At 54.3% G+C, this 27,756-nt stretch overlaps 2 protein-coding genes across 16 annotated transcripts in view; one reads left to right on the top strand and one right to left on the bottom strand.

Annotated features, from left to right (window-relative positions):
• The window catches only part of TMEM63A (transmembrane protein 63A), a 37,924-nt gene extending 29,521 nt beyond the window's left edge, over positions 1–8,403 (top strand). For all 7 annotated transcript variants that reach the window (XM_070602671.1, XM_070602670.1, XM_070602672.1 and 4 more), the window contains 6 exons: positions 2,102–2,264; positions 3,165–3,270; positions 4,719–4,886; positions 5,711–5,826; positions 6,171–6,233; positions 7,469–8,403. In XM_070602671.1, coding sequence (XP_070458772.1) covers positions 2,102–2,264; positions 3,165–3,270; positions 4,719–4,886; positions 5,711–5,826; positions 6,171–6,233; positions 7,469–7,636 — 784 coding nt within the window. In that variant the 3' untranslated portion in view covers positions 7,637–8,403. The remainder of the gene's footprint in view (positions 1–2,101; positions 2,265–3,164; positions 3,271–4,718; positions 4,887–5,710; positions 5,827–6,170; positions 6,234–7,468) is intronic.
• Positions 8,404–9,007: 604 nt separating this feature from the next.
• EPHX1 (epoxide hydrolase 1) overlaps positions 9,008–27,756 on the bottom strand; it is a 53,867-nt gene continuing 35,118 nt past the window's right edge. For 7 of the 9 annotated variants that reach the window (XM_070602685.1, XM_070602678.1, XM_070602677.1 and 4 more), the window contains exons 2-9: positions 26,094–26,281; positions 23,857–24,037; positions 17,771–17,998; positions 17,050–17,179; positions 16,302–16,510; positions 14,221–14,329; positions 10,086–10,211; positions 9,008–9,485 (exon numbers count right to left, since the gene is read on the bottom strand). In XM_070602685.1, coding sequence (XP_070458786.1) covers positions 9,284–9,485; positions 10,086–10,211; positions 14,221–14,329; positions 16,302–16,510; positions 17,050–17,179; positions 17,771–17,998; positions 23,857–24,037; positions 26,094–26,276 — 1,368 coding nt within the window. In that variant the 5' untranslated portion in view covers positions 26,277–26,281 and the 3' untranslated portion in view covers positions 9,008–9,283. Of the gene's footprint in view, positions 9,486–10,085; positions 10,212–14,220; positions 14,330–16,301; positions 16,511–17,049; positions 17,180–17,770; positions 17,999–23,856; positions 24,038–26,093; positions 26,282–26,641; positions 26,855–27,756 lie in introns of those variants that run through there. The other 2 variants (XM_070602684.1, XM_070602681.1) reach the window with 2 other exon arrangements.

The following is a 27,756-nucleotide window of genomic DNA, read 5'->3' on the forward strand; positions in this document are numbered from 1 at the left end:
AGAAGTAACGAGGTTTGTTTGTAGAGTATTCTGGGCCCTAAACCCCCTGTCTCTGGGGATGAGGATGCCTTCTGCCCTCCTGGAGCAGGGCGGGTGATTCATATGGGAGAGCTCCTGCTTCTGGGGACAAAGGCAGGTCAGAGGGTCCTTCCTGTACCAGCTGCTTCTTAAGTAACTTTAATTCAAAATAATCAATATGCCAAAGTGGCACATTTTTTTTTTTTTTTTTTTAAAGATTTTATTTTTTCCTTTTTCTCCCCAAAGCCCCCCGGTACATAGTTGTATATTCTTCGTTGTGGGTCCTTCTAGTTGTGGCATGTGAGACGCTGCCTCAGCGTGGTCTGATGAGCAGTGCCATGTCCGCGCCCAGGATTCGAACCAACGAAACACTGGGCCGCCTGCAGCAGAGCGCGCGAACTTAACCACTCGGCCACGGGGCCAGCCCCCAAAGTGGCACATTTTGTGGTGGCGTATTCTGCTCCCCTTCACCCACTTAACAGTAATACCTGTTATTAAGGAAGGCACCGTGCCAAATGCTTTATTCTTTTCTCCTTTGACCTTTACAACAAGCCGTGAGGTAGATACTCTGATTCTCTCCATTTTACAGATGAGAAGACTGAGGCCCAGAGATGTGGAATAACTTGCCCAAGGTTGTCCAGCTAGTTAAGAGAGAGATGGGATTCAACCTCCGCCCTTCTTGCTGTATACTGTAGGTCCCAGTATAGGCCCTCCTGCTCGGGACTGACTTTTCCAACGGGCTGTTTATAGGGAAGGCTGGCCATGCTCACCTAGAAGGATTCAGTGAATTATTTTAAATGGGTTCTTGCTGGAAAGCTGATGACTCGGGAGCTGGTAGCCACAGACAGACACAGGTACCCCCAACCAGCTCTTGTCTAGGTTGACAGTGACTTCCAGGTTGCCAGATCCAGTGGTCAGCTCCCAGTCCTCGTCTTATGTGATCTATCGGCAACATCTGACACCTTCATTGCGCCTTCCTCCTTGAAACACTGTCTTCACTCAGCTCTGGGTCTCCCCTCCTCTCTCTCCCATCCCACGCGTCTCCTTCTCAGCCTCCTTGGCGGCTCCTTCTGCATCTCCTTGGGCTCTAAATACAGGCTGTCTGAGGGCTCCGGTCAGTCCTCGATCCACTCCCCCTCTGCAGGTGACCTCAGCTAGACCCATGGCTTTAATGCCACCTGACAACCCCTGAATTATAGCTCCAGCCTGCACCTGCAGACTCCCACATGCAGTGGTCTGCCGTGGCCCCACTTGGAGTTCTGCTGGGCATCACAGACTTCACCTGCCCCAAACCAAACTCCTGACTTCTATCCCCAAATCTGCTGCTCCCACACATTTCCCCCACCCGTTACTCTGGTTTTCCAGTTGCTCTGGCAAAACCTTGGAGTCCTCCCTTTCTCCTCTCTTCCCTCCATCAGCACGTCCTGACAGTTCTGTCTCCAGGATGGATCTAGAATCCGACCATGCTCACCTCCCCCACCACAGCCGCCCTCGTTCTGCACATGAGGTCAGCAGTGGCCGTGTGTGGTCTCCTGGCCCGTGGCTCCCTCCCCACAGCCAGAGCTGCTCCGGGCGGCCTGCACGCCTGTCCACCTCACCCCCCTGCCCGCCCCGCCCCGCCTGTTGTTCCACTGACGTGCCAGGCGTGTTCTTGTATCTGTTGTTTCCTCTGCTTGGAATGCTTTCTCCCCAGGCTTCTAGATGACTCTCTCTTGCCCTCCTCCATGTCTCTGGCAAATGTCACTTCATCAGCAAGGCCTCTCTGACCGCCCTGTGCAGCCTAGTGAGCACTGCCCGCCCTGCTTCCTGTCCGCTGCAGCACCTAGGACACCTGGCGTGCTGTGTATCCCCTGGATTGTGTGCGTCCCTAGCTAGGATGTGAGCTCCAGCAGTGCGGGGGCAGGGTCTTATTTTATTCTCAGGGTCTAGAACAGAGCCTGGCACATGTGTGTGCTGCCTACACGTACCAACTGAAGGATGAGCATCATCTCAGAGACTTGCTGCTTCTGCCCGGCCGAGGGGCCCTCTCCTCCCGTGGGAAGGAGCCTCTCGGGGCTCTCAGCTCACACCCGCTGGTCCCCAGGTGCGTCTTCCTGCCCGACCAGGGCGCCTTCTTCGTGAACTACGTCATCGCCTCAGCCTTCATCGGTGGCGGCATGGAGCTGCTGCGGCTGCCCGGCCTCATCCTCTACACCTTCCGCATGATCATGGCCAAGACGGCCGCCGACCGCAGGAACGTGAAGCAGGTGCGGGCTGGCAGGGCGGGCAGGGCTCCCCTCCCTCTGGAGCTGCCACCGCGGCACTTCCCCAGGCACCGTGCTGCGTGCTTCTCATCAGGGGTGCAGGGCCGCCTCTGCAGGGGGCGAGGTAGGAGAGCCTGCGTGAGTGTGGCATGGTTTCACGATTCTCCACTCACACTCACAGGCTGGAGGAGAGTTGGGAATTTTGCACTTTAACCAGTCTGATCACACACATCCGTACAACTGAAGTCCACGAATGCCTTTTCCAGGGGCAGTCATTTGCATAAACTCTTAAGATTACCGCAGAGGTCAAAGGCATTTTGGGCTGCGGGCATTTGTTCTGAGATTCCCTAAACTGGGTGGCGTGGGTTCTCTTACTCTCCTTTGCCATTGTGGGCACCGTGCGCGGGAAGCTGGAGAAGCTATGCACTCTTTCGTTTATCCTCAGCACCCCTAGGAGATGGGCGCTGCTGGTACCCTACTTTGCAGATGCACAGACTAAGCCATTGGGAGGTTAAGCGCTTGGCCCAGGACACACGGCTTTAAGGGGCAGAGCTGATGTTGGGTCTGATGCCGAAGTCTGTGGGGGGATCACTCTACAGTCTCTCCTCAGACACATCCTCTCTGCCCTCCAGAGGCTCAAGGGCTGGTTGGGTTGACATGATTTGAACAAGACAAACACTAAGAAAACATAAATTACTGTACCTTGGGAGGTCTGGGTGTGAGCTGAGGGAAGCTGGAGAAGGCTTGTGGAGGGATAGAAAGGACCTCAAGAAGTGGGGGTAGCTGTGAGTCTCCCATTTCCACAGTCCTTCTCCACGCTGCTCTCCCCTTACCATCTGGAGGGCATGGAGGGGGATTTGGGTGGAACGAGCTTGTGAGCTCCTCACCACCACCTCCTCCCAGAACCAGGCCTTCCAGTACGAGTTCGGAGCCATGTATGCGTGGATGCTCTGCATCTTCACTGTCATCATGGCCTACAGCATCACCTGCCCCATCATCGCACCATTCGGTGAGTGGCCCTGGAGCTGGACTCAGGGTGGGTAGGATGGCTGATTCTGCCAAGCCCCCCAGGGACAGGCATCACCAGGGCGTTATGGAGACCCACCAACAGAGGACCTCATGTAGCTACAGGAACCACAAACTGCCAAGGAGACACACGGGACACCAAATTTAATTTCACTTCTCATGAATTCCTTCCACGAGTCTTCCAAATGATGGCCTCTCTCAGTACTTCTGGTCTGAGGCTCTCTGCCAGCTGACTACTTCATTCCTGGTCGATTCTCCAGCAGCAACTGAGACAGTGCCAGCAGTAATGATCGAGGCTCAGTTTGTGCCCTCGCCCTGGCTGGTCACCATTGCACTCCACACGGATCACCACACTTAATGCTTATGCAATCGTACAGGGCAGGTCTTGTTTCTGTGTCCTTTCACAGATGAAGCACTCAATATTCTGTTAGTGAGTAGAGCCAGGCTATGAATCGGACTGTTTGACTTTAAAAGCCAAAGGCTTGCAACTACAGTCATGTGCCCCATAGCGACGTTTTGGTCAAGGACGGACCACATGCACGATGGTGGGCCCATATGATTAGTACCATGGGTTGGCTGACCATAGCCTGGGTGTGTAGGAGGCTCTACCATCTAGGTTTGTGTAAGTACATGCTATGATGACGCATGTACTTCCGTCCTCACATGAAGCTGGAATCAGCTAACAACACATTTCTCAGAACGTGTTCCTGTCGTTAACCGACCCATGACTGTAAAAGAAAAAATCAGGAACTGGCAGAAAAATGGACACCTCTGGAAGCAAACAGAACACCCAAGAGACTGTTGATAGTGACATCTGAGGTTTAGGGGTAGGAGGAAGTTTCACTTTTCCTTGTATATTCTCTTGTACTATTTTAAAAATCTACAGTATCACTTTTTCAAAACAAAAAGATTTTCAAAAGAAGCTGACATAATAGAAAAGGCAGCACCCCTGTTCTGTGCTGCCGCTGCAGTCAGACAATTGGGCATCTGTTGACTGGGATGAGCGCAGGGGTCACCTTGTGGGGGAGAGGGCAAGGGGACTGGGAGCACTGAGGGATGGGGGGCTCAGCATGGGAGGGGTCCAGACCCCTGGGTGTAAGATAGCGTCTTTCCCCAAAATGATCCTAGCATTTCAGTGTTCCATGGGGACAGAATCACAGATACCTCGACTCCTTGGGGTCAGAAAGAGGCCAGGAAGGGGGAGGCGGAAGTGGAGGGGGGAGGGAAAGGAAGGGGAGGGGAGGGGAAGGGAGAGGAGAGAACATTAACAGCCAGGATAGGCATTTCTGCATTTAGCCCAATTCCGGGTTCAGGAGGTCAAAGAGCAGGCCGAGCCCCAGTTCCATGCACAAACAGCACCCCCAGGAGGAAGGGGGCGGAGGGGCCCTTGAGACCCAGCCGGGTCCCCAGCTCACAGCCCCGCCTCCGCAGGCCTCATCTACATCCTGCTCAAGCACATGGTGGACCGGCACAACCTCTACTTCGCCTACTTGCCAGCCAAGCTGGAGAAAAGGATCCACTTTGCGGCCGTGAACCAGGCTTTGGCTGCCCCCATCCTGTGCCTCTTCTGGCTCTTCTTCTTCTCCTTCCTGCGCCTCGGTGAGGGGCCCTGCTGACCTGGGGGGGCGGGGAGGGCAGGAGGCAGACCGCTGCCTCACATTCCAGCATCCACGCCAGTCACTCAAATCCCTCACTGCTGTAATAGCTTCAACTCAGTATCCAATCAGAAGGTGGTACCAGCATGAGGGCTGGTTGGGTGTCCAATGACAACATGGTACTCAGGGTGAGGACTGACATTGGGTGCAGATTGACAACCCAGTTTATGAGCTGGCCCAAGCTCAAGTGTAACCCTGGTGAAGGCCAGGTCGATTTTCCCAGACAGGCTTAGAGAGAAAACAGTCCCTTTATCAGCTATGAAGGGGCTGAACCAGGGGAGATGGGAAGCTGGTCCAGATTGCTTTTGGGGGTGTGGATGGGCTCAGGTGCTCACACCTCACAGTGTGGAGGGGGTGGGGGCACACAGGAGGGAAAGCTGACACTCTCGGGGAAAAAGAAAAGGGCAGAAGAGATGTGTGACTTGGCCCCGGTCGGGTAGGGGAGCCTCCATCCTACCTGGCCGGGGACACTGGAGACTGGAGGAAACTGGCTCAGCAAGGAAGTCGGCAAATAGCCACTGACTTGGTGTCCCAGGGCCTGAAATCTGGCCAGGGATAATGCCACCCTTCATGGGTCACTCTGTGCTCCTGGCTGTGAAGACGCCATCCCAGCTGCTGGAGGGGGGCGGGGGGACTCCTTCTCTTTATTTCCTGCCTGAGGGAGCAGTCACACACGGCTCCTGCGCCAGGGTGGCCCCTCTTCCTCAGCAGGGTGAGGGCCAGTGGCAGCCCCTTCCCCCCCCCAAGCTGGCACCCTTTTGTCCCCAGGTCCGATGGCCCCCCCCACCCTGTTCAACCTCCTGGTCGTGCTGCTCACCATCCTCGTCTGCCTGGCCTACACCTGCTTTGGATGCTTTAAGCACCTCACCCCTCTGAACTACAAGGTAAAGCCCCTCCCCCACCGCTGCCCAGGGCGACCTGGGAGGAGACGGTGGGTTCACCCTCCCCTGCTCCTCCACCCTTTCTCATGTCAGCATGTCATCAACAGCCTTCTCCCGGGTTTTATTTATCCCCGGGGAAGGCGTGGGCCGTTGCCCCTATGTGTAGCTCCGCCCCCACCCCTTCCCCCCTCCCGGCACTGCCGCCCCATCCTCTCTGGGGCTGCCGCTGGGAGCCTGGTGCCAGCTGGTTCTATTATTCTGGGTGTGAACAGTCTGTTTGTTTGGAGGGTGTTAGTTGAGGAAGATCAGTTTTGTTTGTCATTGCAAGTTTTTGCTGTTATCTGCAGACAGAAGAATCAGCAAGTGACAAAGGAAGCGAGGCAGAAGGCAATGTGCCTGCACCCTTCACAGTGAGTTGTGGTTCTCACCTGGGCGCCGAGCCCTTGCAGGGTCCGACACATGGGCCTGCAGACATGCTCTGATCATTCTTGTTAAGGTAGAAGTCCCTTGATCACCTGGCAGGCAAGTTTCTGAATTCGTGTCATTTTACAAGGATTCCCTAGTCCCGCTCGATGTTTTACCTCGTGTATGTGAAGCCACAGCTGCCCCTGAGAAGATAATTAGTTTTACCATGATGCATGCCCATCCCCCTTGGTTTCTCTGCCCTGCTCACTGGTCTGCTCTGCCTGCTTAGTGCCTGGTGAGGGCCGGCCTTCGGAGAAGCAGTATGGCAGGCCCTCTGGCCTGATGAAGCTCCATCATGAGATTTCCCCAGCCCCTGCCTGTGGGAGGGCCTCTGCCTGGCACCAAGAGGGTGCCACCAACTCCCCTTTGAATTCAACAAATGAACCTTGCCCCTGCCTTGGAGGAGGGCGCCGTGTTAGGAAGACACCAGGACTCCTTTCCTTCCTGATCCTCCCTTTTTCCTGCCTCCAGCACCTGCTCCTAGGGCGGGGCTGGGAAAGGAAAGCGGAGCCATGGGACCCCAGGGCTGTGACCGCAGGCTTCCTGACAGACCCAGGGCCAGGACAGCGGCCCATCTCAGCAGCAGCGTTCTTTCCAGTGTCAGGCACTCTTATCAGTGTCTGTCCTTGGACCAGCCCCAGAGGAGAGGGTTCTCAGAAGGATTCATTACCCAGAGGCTCCTGGGTGTGATGTGCGCACCAGACAAGGGACGAGCAGGACAGGTGGATGATGGACATCCCTCAGCCGCAGCCTGTCTGCCCTGCCTGGCAGCTGCAGCCTGGGACTGAGAGGAACCGTAACTTCCATGGGTCCATTCAGCTTCCCGGAAGTTCCACCAACAGCATGCTAAGCCTGTCCCAGATGGATAGACCTGTGTCCTATATAAAGCGAGGAATCTAGAATGCAGTGCTAGGAAGGTTTTGTTTTCTCTGGGAAATCAGTGTGCTTCCTTTTCTGTGATCCCGAGAACTGGGTAAGTGACTGTGTTCTCTGATTAGCTCTGGCTGCTCGGAAATCCTGCCGTTGGCATATTTTGGGTCCCGACGTTCTAAGTTGATGTTATTTCTTTGTGTCCTGTCTGAGCATTGTTCGTGTCCCCCTGCTGGAAGGGGAGGGCAGTGGGGGAGGGTGGAATCTGGTGGCCACCCCACCTGAGCACTGACACCCCATTTGCCTGCAGCCCTATGTGCCCCGGATTCTGAACAGCTTGGCCTCTGAGAGAACAGCCTTGTCCCCGCAGCAGCAGCAGACCTATGGCGCCATCCACAACATCAGTGCGACCATCCCGGGGCAGGGCCTGGCCCAGAGTCCTGCGGCCGAGGTGGCGGCTGCCCTCCAGGAGGCCTGAGGGCGGTGAGCTTCAGGATGGGCCAGGCTCCAGGAGCTGGGAGGTGAGGAGACAGAGGCGGGGAAGCAGCTCGACTCCGACGCCAACCTGGACTTCTTTCCACCTGCTTTCAGCCGCACAGCTCTGAACAGATGGGACCAGGAAGGGGCTCAGGCCCTTGGCTGATGGGGGAGGGTGGGACTGCTGTTGGTGGTGGTCTTTTCTGGTCACAGCAGCCGAGAAGGGAGTCCATGCAGCTCCGTCGCCTGAGGCTGTGCTCATTTCCAGTCCACCTTCTGCACCAGCGTCGAGCTCGAGCTGGGGTGATGTCCCCCGTGATTTTTAGCCACGATCATGTTGGAATTGTGCCCCTCCAGACCCATTACCTCTGATGACTGTGTCAGGTACCAGGGAGAAAGTAACAAGTGGAAAACCTCCCTTCTGAGTGCCCAGACCCCACCTACCCTTTCTGGGCACACACAGCGCCTGATGAGCAAAGAGCCTACAGCAGTCCCGGGCCTGAGACGGGGCCAGATGACACCCGGGCTCATTCCCTCTGGGTATTAACCATCCACCCCGCCCCCGTCTCAGGAGTGAGCTGTGGGGACAGGAAGGGAATGGGCCAGTGCTGGGCTGCAGAGGCTCCTGCAGCTGCACATGCACCTGCGCATCCCGCTATGGGTCTGTGTTCTTGTATCATGTTGCCAGTGAAGCTGTGGCTGGGTCAGGGTCGCCCTGCAGCAGGCAGGGACAATGAGGACCACTAATAAAGTGCCCATTCAGCCAGACTGGTGAGATTCAGCCTCTCCCATCTCGTCAGAGCCGAGTGCTTGGGGTGCAGTCTACATCCCTCAACCCCATCTGTCTGCTCCTTCCAAGGTGGTGGGGGCGGGGGTGCAGGGCTCAGGGCCTCCTCGGAGCCAAGGGCCGGCAGGGGAGAGGAGAAGGGGTGTCTGGGTTGGGCGCAGGGCCGCGCACCACCCTTGAGCTGTAAGCTGGGAAGGAAGGACAGGCAGCCGGTTGCCTTCTCTGTCCCCCTGTGATTCCCGGGGCTGGGAAGCCGCTTTGGGCGCTTGCGCGAGAGCCGCTTCCCTACAGCCCCCAGGGGGCGCCAGAGGCGCGAGTCGGCGCGGTCGGCGCGGCAGTGCGGCCGAGTCCTCCATCCCCCTGCAGACCCCGCCTCGTGGTCCTCAGCCTCGGCCTCTGCTCCCAGCGGCCCCGGGCACTGGGAGGCGGTAAAGCGGCTTCCTGGTGCCGCAGCGGGCCTGTCCTACCCTTCCCAGCGAGGGCGGGGGACCCCCCTCCCCATGCCGGATGCAGACCCGCCGGCTCCGCGGGAAGGGGAGCCCCACGTGGGGTGGCGGCACGCGCCCATCATTTGGTTCCAGCCACTTTTGGAAGTAAAATCATTTATCGTCAAAGCCACGTTGCTTAACACGTGTGTGTTGGGGGTGGGGTGGGCGAGTGCGCGTGCAGGCAGTGAGCACGGGGTGCCAGCGTGGGCAGGGAACAGAAGCAAACTCATTCTCAGAAAAAGGGCCTCTGCACCGAGAGAAAACTGGGAGGCCGCCCCCTTGGCAGCCCCACTCCCTCGGGGAGCAGGCCCTGGGAGAATGGGGGCATCCAGCTGAAGCGGCAGGGGTCGGCGAGGGACCTGCCACGCGGGCGTCACTGCCGCTCCAGCAGCCCGACGAACTTGCGGATGTCCTGAGCCAGCAGCTGTGGCTCCTCGAAGGCGGCGAAATGGCCCCCACGGGGCATGTAGGAATACGAGATCAGTTTCGGGTACTTGAACTTCACCCAGTTTTCCGGGGCGTGCAACAGCTCACACGGGAAGGCAGCAAAGCCGGTGGGCACATAGACCTTCATCCTGGGTGGGACAAAGATCCCACAGAGGGGTAAGGCTGCGGCCGGCCCCCTCCCCGTCCCCGCCGCAGAGGGTTCAGGGCCTGGGGGAGGGTGAGCTCCCCACCCGAGGGAAGACATAAAGGGAAGGATAGCCCCCGGGTTTAACCACCCCCCTCAATTCCCAGCCACCAAGGGCCCTCTTTTCTGGAAGGGCAGCCCAGGCAGGGGAGCAATAGAGGACAGGCCCAGAGTGGGTGGGACAGCCTCTGTTGCACCTTTCCCTTTGCTGTCGTCTGAGGGTCTCCACATGGGGTTTGGAAAGGGTGCTGGGGAAGTCCCAGACCATCAGTGCCACACCAGGCCAGCACCCTGGCCCTGGGGGAGGCCTGAATGACATCTAGGTGCCCCCTGTCCCTCCGTGAGCCAGTTCTCAAGGCACAGGGATTTCTCCGAGCTCCTCGACCTTCTTCAGATGGGGTTCTCATTCTCTGCACCCTGTGCACACCGCAGGCAAGGTTGTACCTCTCCCGCATCAAGTGCCCTCCCTTGAGTGCAAAACTGGGTGGACCCTGCCCCGGCCTCAGAGGCCCCTCCTCAGAGGCCACACTCCAGCTGCGCTCACCGCTCGTGCTTGTGGGCCATGTAGCCCTGTCCCAGGTTCTCCTTGTAGAAGCGCTGGGAGGAGGTGATGCTGCCCGTTGTCCAGTAGAGCATGATGTTGGTCAGCAGGTCATCCAGGGAGAACTTCCTGGGAAAGCAGAAGTGGAAGGCCACTCTCAGTGCCACAGGCAGTTGTACGAGAAACAAGAGCTGCCACCTTCAGACTGGGAGCATGTGCCAGGTGCCTGCCTGTCTCGCTTCCCTCCCCAGACCACACTGCGGTCGGGGTATTATCCCTGTGACGCAGGTAGGCTCGTCCCAGAGTCACCACGACGACAGGTAATGCAGTGCTGACCACATACGAGGCAGGCACCGCTGGCTGTCCGCGTCATCCTGGGTGGTGTCAGCTGACTCCCTCCCGCACCGGCCCCAGAGGTTCGGCCCAGGTGGGAAGGAGCAGATGAGGTCAGGTGAACCCAGGGGCTTTGGGCTGGTCTCTGCCCAGTGTCCAGCAGGACTGAGAGCAGGATGCTGCTGCCCCTGCTCTGAGCTGGTGCCCACTCCTGGCCCTCGGTGCAGGCCGTCCTCAGAGCATCCTCAGGCAGGCCTGCCCCTGCCCAGCCCTGGGCAGACGCTTGTCTCCAGCAGCCTTTGGAGCCCCTGGACTGGCCCTGGCCAGGCACCAGGAGCAGCAGGGCAGCACTAGGGGCTCCTGGGGCATTTTTATTCCCATCTCTGGCTTGTCAGCGTGCCTCCCACCAAACCTGCGTCACCGCAGGAGTGAGCTCTGGGACCCTGCAGAGACCTCTTCCCTCAGCGTGGGACACCCCTTTTTTCCTCCAGCCTGGGCACTGCTGAGCAGGCAGGCCCCCAGTCCAGGAAGAAATAATCCTTTGGCCCTCACCGTTGGAGCACGTGGTCTGCGGACCCTGGAAAGCCCCACGTTCTCCTGGCCCTGCCCGCCCTCAGGCTCTCTCCTCTCCTGGTGCTGAGCTCCCTCACCCCCGGCACCCAGAGCCCCCTGGAGCCCTCCATGGCCTCCCCATCCGTCCACTTCAGCTGCCCACCGGATGAGCTCCTGGGCCTCCACTTCTCCCCTCTGTCCCCCCCCCCGACTCACCTTCCTCCATTCTCAGCCCTGCTCCCCGGAGTAACCCCACGCACCCCAGACCCTCTAGCTTCCATGACATCACTCACCCCTTCACTGCCCTCATCCCTGTGGCCTCTGCCACCCAGGACCCACCCAACAGTCCACAGACCCGAGGGGACTCCAGCCCAGCTGACAGGTCCCTTACAACCATGCTCTCCAGTCTCTGCTGCCACCTCCTCGGAGCATCCCAACCCTCGGTGGGTCCTGATGGCCATGTGCCCACCCACAGCCTCCCCCTTCCCTGCCTTCCTCTCTGAGGAAACGCAAGTCCTTGAGCAGCTACCCCCCAGGCCCTTCCCTGCTTCACCAGGTGCCTCCTGGTCCTGGGCCTTCATCCCCCGTCTGCCTGCTCGGGTCCAGCTCTGTGGGTCCCCTCCTCCCTCCACCGCCCACAGTCTAAGCGCCAAATGTCACTGCAGGCCTTCCCCCCCCGCCCCCCGACTCCATGCCCGTCCTCTCTCTGCTGCCCGCCCCCCCGCCCCGCTCCATTCCCTGTGGACACTGAAACCGTCCGCCTGCGACAGCCCTGCCCAGGCTTCATGGGGGGGCCTCTCACTGGGCTGTCCTCCCGGACTCTCTCTCTCCCTTTGGGGCCTCCTGCAGCCAGTCAGGCTTCTCCCAGCAGCCCTGATGCTGCTCTGTCTACACCCTGTCTGAGCACATCTATCCCACAGTTCCAACTGCTAATTCACCAAGAGCACGGAGCTCCGATTTGACCCCACACCTGAGCTCCAGATCCGTGAGTCCAATCACCAAGTGGACCTCTCCTCCTGCACATCCTGCCAGCGTCTCCCTCTCAGCAGGTCTGAGACAAAATGAGCTCTGCATCTCTGCCAAGCCCCCCCGGACACTACGTGCACACACACACTCATCCATGCAAGTGCACTCGCACATGTGCACACTCACATGCGTGCACACACTGTGTGCAGACACTTCCACATCCAAATGCACACACACCCACTCACAGGGGCTCCCCTCCTCAACCTCTCCTCCCTGCTTGGTGAATGGCATCTCCAGCCCCAGCAGCTGTTAGAAACCTCCGTCACTGTGGACGCCTCCCTCTCCTGGCCCCACCAAGCCCCAGCTGTCCTCACGCCCTTTCCCACCCATCCCCTCACAGGAGGGGAGGCCCTGCTCCTGTCCCCGCTGCCTGGGTTAGAGACCATTTGCTGCTCCCCAGCTCTCGGGTGGTTAGTTTAGCTGGTTCTTCAGAAGCCAATTTACCAGAAATGGCCAATTTCCTGAATTTACTTGTTTGCTTCAGCCATTTAGATGCAGTTGGTCAATTCTATTTTCGTCCTCGGAACCACATTTTAAGGAATGTTCAGTCCCCCTCTGCCCTGCTCCCAACTAGGGCAGCTCAAGACGGGGACAGAGACAGGGGGTCTGAGGGGCAAAGCAGGGGCAGACAGGAAGTGTGAATATTAACTAGTGGAACCTGAAGAATTTGTAAGAAGAGAGGCTTCTCAGAGATGAAGAATATAATCACGTGACATCTTCATATTTACGAATATATTCCTCTTAGTCCTTACTCCCTCCTCTCTGAAATCCGGATCTCTAGCTATAGCAGCACAGAGCAGGAACAGAGATAAAATGAGCATCTGTTTAAATGCAATTCTGATGACAAATGAAACCTGAATAGTTACCACAAACACTTGAACCTTGTGAACTGGCTTGCATCGAGTTGGCCAAATGCTCCTCCCTCCCCCGTGGCTCTGAGTGCAGCTTGAAAACCACAGCGACAGTCTGCACCTGCTGCAGTTGGTGATCTTCCCGAACACGGATCTGACTGTGCCTGTGCCCTCTCAGAGCTTTGCTGCTCCCTGTAGCTGGGCAGGAGCTCTGGAGGGGCCCAGGGGGCAGGCCGGGGAGCCTCCCATCTGGCTCCAGGTATCTGTGCACATGGAGCACAGGCAGGCCCTCGCCAAGGTGCTCCTGGTGGCGCTCCATCGAGCCTGGTCCTGCCCAGTGGGGAGGAGAAACAGATCCCAGGGTGGGGGCTCCTGAGGCTCTTGGAGGACCTGCCTGCGGGAACAAGTTCACGGTCTGGCCCCATGTGCCTGCTCCAGCATCCAGACAACCCACTTTTTCCAAGCACACCTTACATTTTAACCACTGCTGCCATTGCTTCTGCTTTTCCCTCTGGCTAATTTCCCTTCTTCCACCCTTTCCACCCAGCAAACTCCTACTCATCCTTCAAGGCTCAGATCAGATAGATTCCCCCAGTGATTTCCCCTCCTCTTTCTCTGCACTCCCACAGTCCTTTGCATGTGTCTTTAGAGTTCATTCATCCAACAAACATTTCTTGAGCACTTAGTGTATTCCGGGCCCTGTTCCAGGGGCTGTGGCTGGGGCACAGCCCAGACAAGTCCCACCCCTGAGGCGGGACCCGGTCCCATTCAGTCTCTATTCCCCACCCCCAGCACTATGTCTGAAGGAATGCAGAGAGGCCTGGGTCCTGGAGAAGGTAGGTCAGGGCTGAACCTGATGAATCTGAGTCAGGCAGGGACCGGGGAGTCACACGCTGTGGAGGCTGCAGCCTCTAAGGTCCCGGGAGGCGGGACAGCCCCGCCCCCCAGTCTTTCTGCAGCCACCCTCTGGGATGGGCTTCCACACATGTGCACTCCTGTGGACCAGGGGTTCAGGAGGTCAGGGTCCTGACTGCACCGCCTCTTGGCAGTGAAAGGGCGCTCACTGCCCTCTGGACCCCTTGATCCCAGGAGAGCTGTTTGGAGCACAGACAGCCTCCAGCTCTGCATCGTGTTCTGGACGACCCTGCTGTGAGGCTTGTAGCAAATCACTAGGCCTCTCTGTGCCTCAGCTTCCTTATCCAGAAATCAGGGCTACACAGGTCACAGGATAAGGATCTGTGGGTCATCCCACAACACATGGAACTTGCTGACCGTCCCACCCAGATAAAGCCACCAGAGATGAGGATGGAGAGGAGGGTGATGGTGAGGAAGGTGCGGCCGGGACGGGGCGACAGCAGGGGTGGGTGGGGGCTCACCTCTCCAGGCCTCCATCCTCCAGGTCTCGGAACTCCGACTTGGTCCAGGTGGAAAACTTCTCTAGAATATAGGCGGCCAGTCCCACGGGAGAGTCATTGAGAGCGCAGCCTGGAGTGGGAAGAAGCGAGGGAGCGACTCAGGCCTGGGGCCAGGGAGCTGGGCGTCAGGACTGAGGGGTGGCATGGGCCCCCCAGAGTGGCAGGAAGCCCAAGTCGGAGCACAGCTCTGCCCCAGCTCTCAGGGTACTCCTGCGCCCCACTTACTTAACCCTCGGCCCGATAGAAGGGACAATACCTCCACTCCCTCATGGGGATTCATTCCCTATAGGGGCAGCTTCCTGCAAACTGAAGGGTCTATGACTCTGGGTTTTGTTAGACCCAAATGAGAACTATATCTGAATGCCATTTTTTAAAAGGTGGGCTTTTTGTTTATATGCTATGATTAATGAAAAATGAGAAACCACCTAGAAGTCTAAAATAGGGGATCAGTTATAAGTAAATACTGACCCACCCTAAGCTAAAATACTGGGCAGGCATTAAAAATGGCTGGGACGCCAGCACGGATGAATCTCACGAAGACAAGACTGAGCAAAAGGAGCCAGACTCCAAAGAATCCTACTGTAGGATGCCATTTCATACAAAGTGCAAAAACAGGCAGGGCCACTGTCTGTCAGACGTCAGGAGCGTGGTTACCCCGGGGCGGGGTGGTGGGTAGTGCCTGGAAGAGGCCACAGGGGCTTCTGGGCTGGTGGGTCATGTTCTGTTTCTTGACGTGAGTGCTGGTTATATGGACAGATTCCACTTAGGAACATTCATCAACCCAACTGTTCGCAAGGTCTCTTGAAGGCCGGGGGGAGGGGCGGTGGGGACGGACGAGAGGGCACAGGTGACTGGCTTTTCCGCTTTGTGCTTTTTGCAGGTTTCAATTTTTTGACACTGAACATAGATTACTTTTATCATCAGAGAAAAAAATCTGGTTTTAGAAAGCGGTATGATTATTATCATGAGCTCCTAACGTGTGTAGGAGAGACTATCATGAAAACTTTATAAATGACTCTGAAATGGGCAAAGCGACTCCTGGGCGTCCTCTGAGTGGGACTCGGAGTTACCTAGGGGACCCTTCTGGGTCATCTGATTTATTGGGGTCCCCTCTGCTCTTGTCCTCCAGCTCTTTGACAACTCTGTAAATTGTAGAAAACTGAGAGTAATGCAAACGGTTCTTGTTCATAGACAAGCAAATGAATTTTGTCCAGAGAGTAAATCTTAGAATTTCTCATCACAGGGAAAAAAAATACTTTTTTTTCTTATATTTATATGAGATGGTGGAGGCAAACTAAACTTATTGTGGTAATCTTTTCACGTTATACATAATTCCAGGCGCGATGCTACACGCCGTAAACATATACAGTGCCGTCACTCAGTCACATCTCAAAAAAAAGCTCAAAGGAAAAAATTCTGTCCAGTGCAGATTTAGTTGATGACTAGTCTGTGCATTTTGGCAAATTTCACATCGATTAGCAAATTAATTTTAGTGTTCCTAATTGCCTTTGAACTGCTTTGTGCTGTTTTACGTTTTACCTGGTCCTTTATTAATTAATGAGTTAAAATCTACATGTGTTGACTCTGTATTTTTATCAATGTATCTTTTTAAGTGTTTTCATCTTTTTTTAAGGTAATCATCCCTCAACAGGGCCCTGGGGGCAGAAATGGTTGCTGGGTCCTCCCTCACCGTCATGGGGAGCTCTCCCCAGGCGCGGGGGCACCTCTCTCCATCCCTCACAGTCCTAGAGCTGGAAGCCCCCAGGCTTCTCCTCCCCCATCGCTCTCCATCCTTCTGCTTCTTCCTGGAGGATGCAGGCTCAGGGATGGAGGAATCAAGTGTCAAACCATGAGGAGTATTGAATCCACGAAATGGAGTTGTTTGGGGACTTGACGACCGTGCGTCAACTCACTTCCGTGGCGAGATGCAGTCTATGGGTCGAAGGGGCCCGAGTTCTTCACAGGAGTTTGCAGCTGTGGGCAGCGCCCTGCCCTCACCCCCTGGGGAGGAAGGCCGGGGGCCGGGCTGCCCCAGTGCTCACCCACGGTGTCGGGCTTGGTGGCCTGGATGTGCATGTAGCCGCTCTCCCTCATTAGGCTGTAGAATATCTTCTCCTTGAAGGGGTACATCAGCTCCACATCCTTGTGGGTGTAGCCGAAAAGCCCCGCGAAATGCCGTCCCAGGGGAAGGGTCAGGGTGTAGAAACTTCTTAAAACGAAAGCCATGTTCAAGTGCAGGCCTTTCACGTGGCTGAGGGCAGAGAGGGGCGAGGTGAGGCCGGGCTGGCATCAGGGAAAGGGGGAGGGAAGAGACAGAGGAGGAAGGGGCCACCGGGCCGAGGAGCACAGAGCCAGCCCCCTTCAGCATCTGCCCCTCTGGAGGGGCCACCTGAGGTGGAGGAGCGGGTTGGGAAGAAAATACAGAGTTTCTAGAAAGTTCCAGTCAGCTCTCCCAGGGCTTGGTCCATCAGAAAGGTCCACTCTCTGACCTTCCCTTCCTCTAACAGGCGCTCTCTGCCTGGGCATCTGGCCCACAGGCACCAACCGTGCGTGACACCGAATGGAGGGTGGATCCGTGTCGAAGTGCCCCTGGTGGAGCTGAACGACAGGGGCCCCTCCCTCCTCTCCCCTGGGCCCACAAACATCCTGCCTGGCAAGGGGGTGCTCCAAGGCTCAGAGACTATGCCCAGGCAGGGACTGGCATGCATAACCCTGCACGCTGCACAGATGTCCGCCTCATAGAGGCTGTGTGCGCACACACACACACACACACCTGAAAGGGATCCTCACCTGGGCACCAGCTGGGCTATGTTGGTGCAGATCAAGGCCCCCCAGTCCCCTCCTTGAACATAGAATTCCTGGAAGCCCAGCCGCAGCATCAGCTTATAGAAGATCCTGGCAGTGGCCACGGTGTTAAAGCCTGGTTGTGAGGGGAGGAGAACAGCGTGGAGTCACTCCCTGGGTCCTCCCAGCATCCTGTGACGTTCCTCATACCCGCCCTGCCCCGGGCTGAGCTAAGAGCAGCTCACAGGAGGTGAGAAGGGATCCTGGGTGCCCAGGGCCTGCCCTGGTAGAGAGGGAGAGTGAGTGGACAGCCAGGCTACGAGGGCAGGTGACGGGCTAAGGCCAGCCCCGGGGGGCCTCTGTGGGCCCACACAGCATGCGGGGCTTGGTCAGCCTGGAACCGGCAGGGCCCAGAGGTGGACCTGCCCCTGCGTGATGAGCCTGGGGGAACACTAGCGTCCAGGCCCCGGAGCCAGCACTGGACAGTCGAGGCCTCGACCCTGAGAGTCGTGACTCGGCCTGGTCCCTTGCCACCGCACTCCTCCGGTCCTGAGAGGACATGCTGGCCTTCGGGTGTGACATAAATGCCCTCCTTGCTTCTCCTCCCTCCAGTTTCAGACCCTCCTTCCTGGGACTTTCCTCTGCCCCCGCCGGCGGCCCCCTCATCCTCCCAGGAGGGACTGGTGGCTGAGGCAGGGTGTTCCGTGGCCCCCAGCAGTCCCCGTACCCTTCTTGGAGGACGCCTCTGAGAAGCCGTAGCCAGGAATGCAAGGGCAGATGACTTCAAAAACATGCTCGTCGCCCAGGCCGTGGCTCTTGGGGTCAGTGAGGAACGGGATGATCTTATAAAACTCGTAGAAGGAGCCGGGCCAGCCGTGCACCATCAGCAAGGGCTTTGGGGTGCGGCCAGAGGGCAGCTGCGGGGGCTTCACGTGGATGAAGTGGATGTCCAGCCCTAGGGGGACAGAGCAGAGTCAGGGCAGGGCAGAGGGTGCAGTCCCCAAGACGGCCCTCAGGGTCTCAGGCCAGGCTCTGCCCCTTCCGGGGCTCAGAGGGCCCCCAGAGGGTGGATCACAGTGATAACAGCAACCTTGGTTGAGCGCTTCCCCCCGGGCTCCAGCCACGTGGTGCCCTGCTCAGCCTTCACAGCCACCCTGTGAGGGGGATCCTGTCGTTACGCCCCTTTCACCCCAGAACATGAACCCGTGCAGCCAGCGCCGGGCTGCTGGAGCACCAGCACTGCTGTGTTCCCAGAGCCCAGAGCAGCCCTTGGCCCACGGCGGGGCTCAATGACCACTTGTTCAATAATTTACAAATTAGGGGAAAAGCTCTTTATATCCAGCAACAGACAATTACATAGATTATAGTTTAACCATATACTGGAATACAATACAGTCATTTAAAATGACAGTGTAAATATGTATTTATCCAACATGGAAAACAGTTCCATACATACTGCTAAGCAGTAAAAGTGAATTATCAAGTCATAGCCACCGCATGGTCCAACTTCTGTAAAGCCTCACATATATGCATATATTCGTACTGTGAGTACATGGATTCCAAAGTCTGGAAGGATAAACTACAAAAATGTAAAAAGTAGCTCTCTCTTTCTACAGAATTTCAAGTGAATCATCTTCCTTTTTGTGTCATCTGTACTTTATCATTTTTTGACAATAGAGAAATTTTTTAAAGTAGAGGGCTGGGCACCTGGAGTACCATCCTAGGCAAGGGCAACGGAATAGATCCCAGGGGCCTCCAGAGTCCCTGTGAGAGCCCCTCCCTAGGAAGTGGCCCAACAGCCCCTGGTGTGCACGGTCAACCCAGCCAGGGGGCTGTCACACCTGGAGCCCTCCGCCACAAGGGCTGACGTTGACAGCACGGTCTAGCTAAGGTTCTGGTAGAAAACAGAAAAAAATACACAAACCAAAGGGGAAAAGTCACCTATAATCTCACCATCTGAAGAGAACACTGCGTTGTCCTTCCAGACTTTTTTTAAAAAATAAATTTCATATTTTGAAATAGTTTTAGATTTATAGAAAAATAGTGACAATAGTACAGGGCATTCCCATCCACCCTGACCCAATTTCCCCTGGTATTAACACCTTCTGTTGGTATGGAACACTTGTTACATTTTGCTACAATAGATGAACCAGTACTGATAACGTTGTTATTAACTAAACTCCGAACGTTATTCAGATTTCCTTAGGGCTTTTTTTTTGTTTTTATTCATTTTTTTATTTTGTGATAGTAAGAACATTGAACATGGAATCTACCCTCCTCACAGTGTGTAAACGTGCACGACAGTACTGTTGTTATCTGTAGGTACAATGTAACACAACGGACCAAACTTCCTAACCCTGCATAACTGAAACTTTACGCCCGTTTATCAGCGACTCCCCATTTTCCCCACCTCCCATTCTACTCTCTGCCTTTACGAGCCTGACAATTTTAGATACCGCATAGAAGCGGAATCATGCAGTATTTGTCCTTCTGTGACTGGCTTATTTCACTCAGCATACTGTCCTCAGGGTTCACCCATGTTGTCACATACTGTAGGATTTCCTTCTCTTTTAAGGCTGAATAATATTGGTATATACATACAGTGGAATATGACTCAGATTGCCTTAGTTTCTACCTAATGTCCTTTTTCTGTTCTAGGATCCCATCTGGGAGACCACATTACCTTAGTTGTCATGTCTCCTTAGGCTCCTCTTGGCTGCGACAATTCAGACTTTATTTTAAATACTTAGAGAACACAACTTTCTTTTAACAAAAATAGACCTCTACATTCATTCTATTTTGGAACCCTCTTTTTTTCACTTAATATATCCTGCGTGTCCTTCTATGTTGCTAAGTTTATTCTCATTCTAAAGTTTATTTTAGTATGGGATCTTACCTCCTTTGGAACACGCTGCGTGACGTGAGGTTATTTTTGATTCAAACTCTATCCCATTATCCTTTGAGCTGAAATTAGGGAAAAAGCGCACATATGCGTACATTCTCGCGTGTGCACGGGCCATCCTGCAAGCGCATATGAGAGAAGCAAAAGCTGGTGGCTGGGGGAAGGGCCCAGGGAGATTTTCTTTTCACTGAGTATCCTTCCGTACTTTTTGAATTTTAAAAATTAAGAAAAATGTTAAAAGCCCATACTTCCTAATTTGCCCTAAGAGGCCCCCCTTCCCTTTGAGGAGGAAACGCTCTCCCGGTTTCTCAACAGGTCTGTGGGGCCCACAGATGCCCCATGCCCAGGCTGCTGGGTCAGAATCGAGGAGCAGAGCAGGGCTCAGAGGGCAGCACTGGGCCTGGCGGGGCGGTGAGGGGAGGGTGTGGGATGGGGGATCACGGCCCAGCGCCCGAGCTGGGACAGCGGCCGGGGGCGAAGGAAAAAGAGACAGGCTGGGGGTCTGGAGAGCTAGGTTCTGGCCCTGACCCTCTACCTCCCTGACTCTGGCAACACCCTCCTCCTCTCTGGAGGTGACAGGCTGGGCTTCCACCGAGGCCTCCGAGGCCGCCACCTGCTCTCAGACTCTCTGAGAACAGAGACCGCCCTGTGGTGGGCAGCCCAGGACGGACATGTGAAGCTCATCACAGAACAGAGAAGTGACAGGAACAGGGAAGCCCGATAATGAGGCCAGTAGAGACGAGGACAGAACGCTGGGGCTCAGAGGCTGAGGCTTGAGCAGCTCGGGGCACAGGGGTCAGTGCAGGGGCAGAGAGGACCCCGAAAAGGCCTAAACATGAGGGAGGAGGATGGCAGCAGAGAGAGAGCAAGGAGGGATGCCCTCTTAGACTGACCCCAGCCTGGGGAGCCAGGAAAAGAGAAGTGCTGAAGGCTCGCTGGCCGGGGTGGGGCGGCCAGCTGGCACTGTGGGGGCTGGACAGAGAGCAGGTGGGCCCAGCAGGAGGGCTCCACACTGCAGGGACCAGGGCCGAGGGTGCTGCCAGCCTGGGGAAGTGACTGAGGCGCAGTGGGTTCAGTCACAGCAGGCAGCTGTCTGGGATGGACCCAGGGCCGGAAATCGCTCCCTCTGGAGCACTTGCACCCTGTGAGAGGGTTTGTGTTGTAAACACTCAACACGCTGTGGTGTCCTGAGGAACCTTGGAGATGGTCCAGTGGGGTAGGCTTTCCCACATTTGCAGCCTCTAAAACAGCCCTTTTGTCTCTGGGTTTTTGAACAGGCTGTTCCCTCCTCCTCCTGGACCACTTTCCCCACACACTTGGCAAACTCCTAGCCACCCTTTAAGTCTCAGTTTAGATGCCACCTCCTCCAGGAAGCCTTCCTTCGCACTCTGAGACAGCATGGGGGGGCTCACAAAGCTCCCAGAGCCTCCTCCCTCAGAGCACCCCTCACCGTGGTCTGTAATTGCCCCTGAGCAGCCTGCAAGCTGTGAAGGCAAAGACCCTGTCCTCTCTGACTCCATGGCCCCAACCCCAGCAGAGTGCCTGGGTACAGGGGTACCCTGTCAATATCTGCTGGATGGGCACTAAAGAGCGGGGGCAAGAGAGGGATCCGAGTCAACCCATGGACGCGGGGCAGTCTCGACCACGGGGCCCGATGGCGGTCTTTGGAAATGACACACGAGGCACTGTGTGCACTCGGGTTTGGAGGAAGCGGCTTAGATTCTGTTGGGCTCAGGACAAAAGACAGCAAAGTCCCCTAAAGGGCACAGCAACACTCAGCTTATATTTAAAATGATTCTTCAACTTATTGCAGTCACGGATTTCAAGATCTACTTCTTCATCAAGCATTTGAGCTCAACTTGCAAATATCATTCCATATATTTCTTAATCTAGCAGATGCTGACAGCCATTCTCCAGGGAGCTTGGATTCGTAGGTGGTTGCATTTCTCTACTTGCTCAATGACACCCCTTTAAACATTGTATCATTTTAATTTCCTTGTTAAGAACTTCAGTTGATCTGACCGACCCATACATCTTCCACATACTTTAAGTAATTCTTAGAATTTTAATAAATTAAATTTATAAATATGGTGAGGCTTAAATCTTCCAATACTGCATACAAACTCAGGAAGATTTCCATATAAAATCACAGATCTAAATCTGCTACTTAATTACACATTTTAAATTAGAACTCAAAAGTTTTATCTGTTGCTTGAAAAGGCCAAATTCTCTTAAACATTACCGTTATTTAAAATTCCAAACATGCACCATTTCTTCAACATAAAAAATTAATAGTATGGCAACACACAGAATAGGAGGAAATATTTGCAAATCACACACCCAATACGGGATTAATATCCAGAATATATGGAGAACTCCTAAAACTCAGCAACAACAACAAAACAAACAACTTGATTCAAAAACGGACAAGGGATTTGAATAGACATTTCTCCAGAGAAGATATGCAAATGGCCAAAAAGCACATGAAAAGATGTTCAACATCATTGATCATTAGAGAAATGCAAATCAAAACCACAATGAGATGCTACCTCACACCCCTTAGGATGGCTACAACTTAAAAAAAAACCCAAAAACAGAAAATAACAAGTATTGACAAAGATGGGGAGAAACTGGGCCTCACCCATTGCTGGTGGGAATTTAAAATGGTCCAGCTGTTGTGGAAAACATTATGACAGTTCCTCAAAAAATTGAACATAGAATTACTATTTGACCCAGCAATTCTGCTTGTGGGTCTATACCCAAAATAACCGAAGCAGGAAGATGAGCAGATGTTTGTACACCCATACTCATAGCAGCATTATTCACTACAGCCAAAAAGTGGAAGCAACCCAAGCGTCCATCGACAGAGAAACGGATAAACAAAACGTGGTTCAATACACACAAAGGGTTATTATTCAGCCTTAAAAAGGAAGGAAATTCTGACATGTGCTTCAACATGGATGAACCTTGAGGACATTATGCTGAGTGCAACAAGCCAGCCAGAGGGACAAATTTTGTGTGATTCCACTCACATGAGCTACTCAGATACAGAATTCAGACTTAAATTCATAGAGACAGAAAGCGGAATGGTGGTTTCCAGAGGCTAGGGAGAGAGGAAAATGGGGAATTACTGTTTACTGGGTACAGAGTTTCTGTTTTGCAAAGTAAGAAAAGTTCTGAAGATGGATGACAGTGACAGTTGCATAGCAATGTAAATGTACTTAATGCCCCTGAACTGTGGCATTCACTTGACAGCGTTCACTTAATGACTAAAATGGTTATGTATATTTTACACAATTAAAAATAAATAAGTAAAAATTTTAAATTAACAGCATGAGTTTGATTTTCTTAAACATTTCTAAATTTGATTCTAAATCTTTCTGGGATTAAAAAATGCTTTTCCACTAAGGAAACTATCACTTCATCCCAAGTGATCTTGAGGTTACCTTCCCAAGAAAATTTTGAGAGACACCCTCTCTTCCAGGTGAAGTGGTGTGACAACCTATGATCTAGTTGGGACATGAGGTCTAGAGATACAGAGACAGAACAACGTTTCTTAGGACCTCGACTGGCAGGCTGAGTACCCTTTAACAGTCACAATATGGTGGACTCCAAAACCTCAAGGAGGGGCTGAGCTGACCAAGGCCATTCCCATCTCTCAAAGACTGTTCCACCACTCGACTGGATCCTGCATTTCTTTGGTTTTTCAATTATTTCCTGTCTAGCTCTAAAGACCATAGATTTGTGGGATTTTGCATTATTTTTGCATCCTGGTGAGGTTACACCTTATAAATACGTTTCAGTGACCAAAAACTGGGTTCTGGGTCTCCCCAGCTTCGTCTAAGTCGGGCGTCTAAGAAGGCCGTTCCTGGGACGTACGATGCCCTCCGGCTGGTGTTTTGGAAACGTACCTTCAATCTTGGTCTTGAAGTGGGGGTATCTGTTGAGAATCTCCACCTGTTTCTTCCAGTCAAATTCATTCCGCCAGTAGGAGACGATTTGCTTCAGATAGTTGGAGTTGAAACCGTAGTGGAAGCGGCTGTCCTCCAACGGCGGGGTCAAACGGGCCTTGTCGATCCTCTGGTGTAAGTCCTGGAGCAAAACGCAGGACCCCAAGGGGACGGGGTGGGTGGGGCAGAGCACAAGAGAAACTCTGTTTCCAGAAGACAGAGCTCACCCTACAGCCACAGGACACAGTGCCACAGAAGAGGCCAAGCCAAGCCTCATGGGAGAGCGGGAGGGGAGCGGGCGTCGGTCTGGAGGCCGCGCTCAGGGTGTCAGGCTTGTCCCAGAAGAAACCTCCTGTTCCCCACCACAGCAGCTCTTACCCCAACATATGTGTCCTCACTTTCGACTTGAGGTTTACCTCTCATCTCTCAGTTTTTAAATGTATGAACAATACACAATACGCATCTTTAAGTTTCCTAGCCTTAGCAGGGAACATATAGCAGGGGCTGGCAAATCTTTTTGTAAAGGGTTAGAGAGTAAATATTTTAAGCTTTTTGAGCTGCAACTACTCCACTCTGTCCATGTAGTGTGGAAGCAGCCGTGGACAATATGTGGACTAATGGACGTGGCTGTTTTCCAATAAAACCTTACTTACGGACACCGAAATTTGAATGCCATATAATTTTCACATGTCATGAGAAATTATTCTTATTTTGATTTTTTCCAACCGTTTAAAGATGTAAAAACTATTCATAGCATGGGGGTTGTGCAAAAACAGGTGGCCGGGTGGATGCGCCCCATTGACTCAATGATGCATTATAACTCAGTTGGTATGAAAATTAGAGACCAGGAGAGACGGCGCAAGTCTGATGGGTGAGCGTGAGGCCACTGAGACCAGCCTTGCTGGGGGAAGTTCAAGTCCACGCACAGAGATCTCAAGTGTTGCCGTTCCCAGGGTTTCCTCCCAGGCACCTCAGTCACCCCCAAGCAGATTTTAGAAATCTTAGACCCGAGTCTAAGAACCCACGAAAGAAGTTATCCTCAGGGCTCAGCCTCTGTCATAAATGGCGAGGCCTTATCAAGTCCCACCAAGGGAGCAGCAGCCTGGTTTCTCTGGGGTGCAGCCTAGTTTCTGTTTTTTCAATCCCATCCTCCTCGGAACTCTCCTGACTTTTTTCTCACCACTTTTCATGGCATTTATCCCTATTAATCTTCTAGTTAACTTTTCTCTGTGCACACTTCTTTTCTCAACTATTGGACTCTGAGCTATTTGACTCTCTCTTCTTCCAAGCCCCCAGCTATGTGCCTGCACACAGTAGGTACTCACATACCCACAGAATGAAAACGAGAATGGGTGGGGACATCCCAGCTCCCTCCCACCCTCCCGGCCCAGCTCAAGCCTGGCTCTCAGATCAGCCCACCCCGCCAGTCACAATCATGGTTACGGTCATGGTCACGGTCATGGTCATGGTCACATCCTTCCTGCCTCCAGCGCAGTGCGGAGGAGGGGGCAGTGGCTTTGGAATGAGACAGCTCTGAGTCCAAACCCTTCTGCCTATCATCTCGGTCACCTTGGACAAACGGCTTTACCTCTCTGAGCTTCAGTTTGTGCATGTGTAAGATGCAACAATAGTCTTCAGCCTACAAGACTCCTGCAGGGACTGAGCGTGACCATGAGTGGCTGACACACAGTGGTGCTTAACCAACACTGGCCCCGCCACAGGTTTTCTGTGCTTCGGCATTTTATGTCGCCATGGTCTTGCCTTCTCTTAGGATCTCCGCCCAGGCCCTGACGAGAACCTGCTCACTTTCTCCTACAAGCTCAGGCGGGGCACAAAGGAGGCAAAACAGCTGCTTTCTGTGACCTTTGATGCATGTAACTGGGTCCAGCTGGCACCCCCTCTTCTGCCTAGTCACTGCCCGGCCTTGGGTAGGGGAAAGGAGACAGAAGAGGGAAGGAGAAGAAGGGAGACGACGGGCAGAGCGGGTGAGCTGGGTACCCCTCTCTGGGGCAACTGCACCTGCCCAGGTGCACCTGGAAGAAGAGCAGACTATAAAAAAACCCTCCCAAGAGGGGCCCTTCCCAAGGCCTGGGCCCTCCCCAGCCCCAGCCTAAGGCCCAACCTGGTTACAGGGAAACCGCAGAAGGGGCTCCCTGGCCCTCCCGTCTCTCAGCTCTGCTCAGAAAAAGGAGCCTTACGTTGATCTCCTCATCTGACGTTTCCACCTTGAAAGGACGGATGCTCTCATCCTCCCGGCCCGTGGGCCTCGACCCAGGCCCCCACCACCCATCTTCAAGCGGCAAAGTTTCCTCCTTGTCCCTGGAGACGAACCAGTAGATAACAAAGCCCAGCACGGAGGTGAGCAGAATTTCCAGCCACATGACTCCTGTGGAGTGGATAGAACCCATTAGCAACAGAGGCCACCCAGCCAGACCTCGACCCCCCGCCAGAGAGGCCAAACTTCCAATTTCTCTCCCACCCAATCCCTGATTTTATGTCCTTTTGCCCTAAAAAGTAACATAAGCATAGTATAGAAAGATTGGAAAACAATAGAAAAAGAGACAAAAGTCACCCATTATCCTACTGAGCTATGAAATCTACTAATCAAATTGGGAAAAAATGAAGCCGGGTTGGCTTCTGCATAACCCTGGTGTTGGGGGCTGCATTCCTGAGGCCCCAAGTTTCTCTGAGGGGCCTTCTGCTCCAGAAGCTTCTGAGAAGCCTCTCCCACCCTTGGGCCCCCTACCCCTACCGGAGAGCAGCGACTTCTCTGAGTGGTGGGCTCAGGAGAGGGAATGGGGCTGAGGCTCAGCCCCTCGCTGTCTCTCTCTGAGAGGGGCCTGTCCTCGGGATGTATGTAAGCGGCAAGGGGACAGGTTTGAAGGTTAAGTTCAATTCGGGGCGGGGGTGGGGTGGGGAGAGGGAGGAAGAGTCTTAGGCAGCCCAAACATGGCCACACATCTCAGCTGGATTTTGTTTGACAGCCTTATTGACACATGATTCACAGAGCACATAATCCACCCATTTAAAGTGTACAACCCCTGGGCTGGCCCCGTGGCCGAGTGGTTAAGTTCGCGCGCTCCGCTTCGGCGGCTCAGGGTTTTGCTGGTTCGACTCCTGGGCGTGGACATGGCACCGCTCACCAAGCCATGCTGGGTTGGCGTCCCATATGCCACAACTAGAAGGACCCACAACTAAAAATACGCAACTATTTACCGGGGGGCTTTGGGGAGAAAGAGGAAAAATAAAATCTTTAAAGTGTACAACCCGATGATTTTTAGTAGATTCACAGATTTGTGCACACGTAACCACAGTTGTAGAACATTTTCATCGCCACAAAGAGCAACTCCATCCCCATTAGCTATCACCCCCGACTGCCCCCTGCCCCACCCCAGGCCCTAAGCAACCCCTAATCTACATTCTGCCTCTATAGAGTTGCCCATGACAATTTGTATAAACTCAGCTGTTTTAATCCCCATTTGCCTGATTCCTGTGTCTTTTTTCTCAGAAAGGGAAAAAAGAAGAGCTTAGTTCCTGCAAACCAATACCAGGCAGACCGTGGCCCAGCATTGTTTTCTTCCGCATTCCCAGAGAAGGAACCCACGGGAGCTTCCAGCTCACGGAAACGTGCATGGGCGCAGACACGGTGCTCGTGCCAGAGCCAGCCGAGCTTCTGCTGGACGCAGAGCAGTTAGGACCCAAGTGGAGGGGAAATGATCGTGTCTCAGACAAGGCCTCGGTAGAGCCCCTCCCCGGCTCCAGCCCTGTCTTGGAAACTGAGGCAGGAGGAGGACCCTGCTAGGAAACCCACCCTACTGTGTCCTCTATTTGCCACAGGGCCTTGCTGGGGGCTTGCTGAGG

Source organism: Equus przewalskii, chromosome 31 (genome assembly GCF_037783145.1).
Source record: "Equus przewalskii isolate Varuska chromosome 31, EquPr2, whole genome shotgun sequence".
NCBI lineage: Eukaryota > Metazoa > Chordata > Mammalia > Perissodactyla > Equidae > Equus > Equus przewalskii.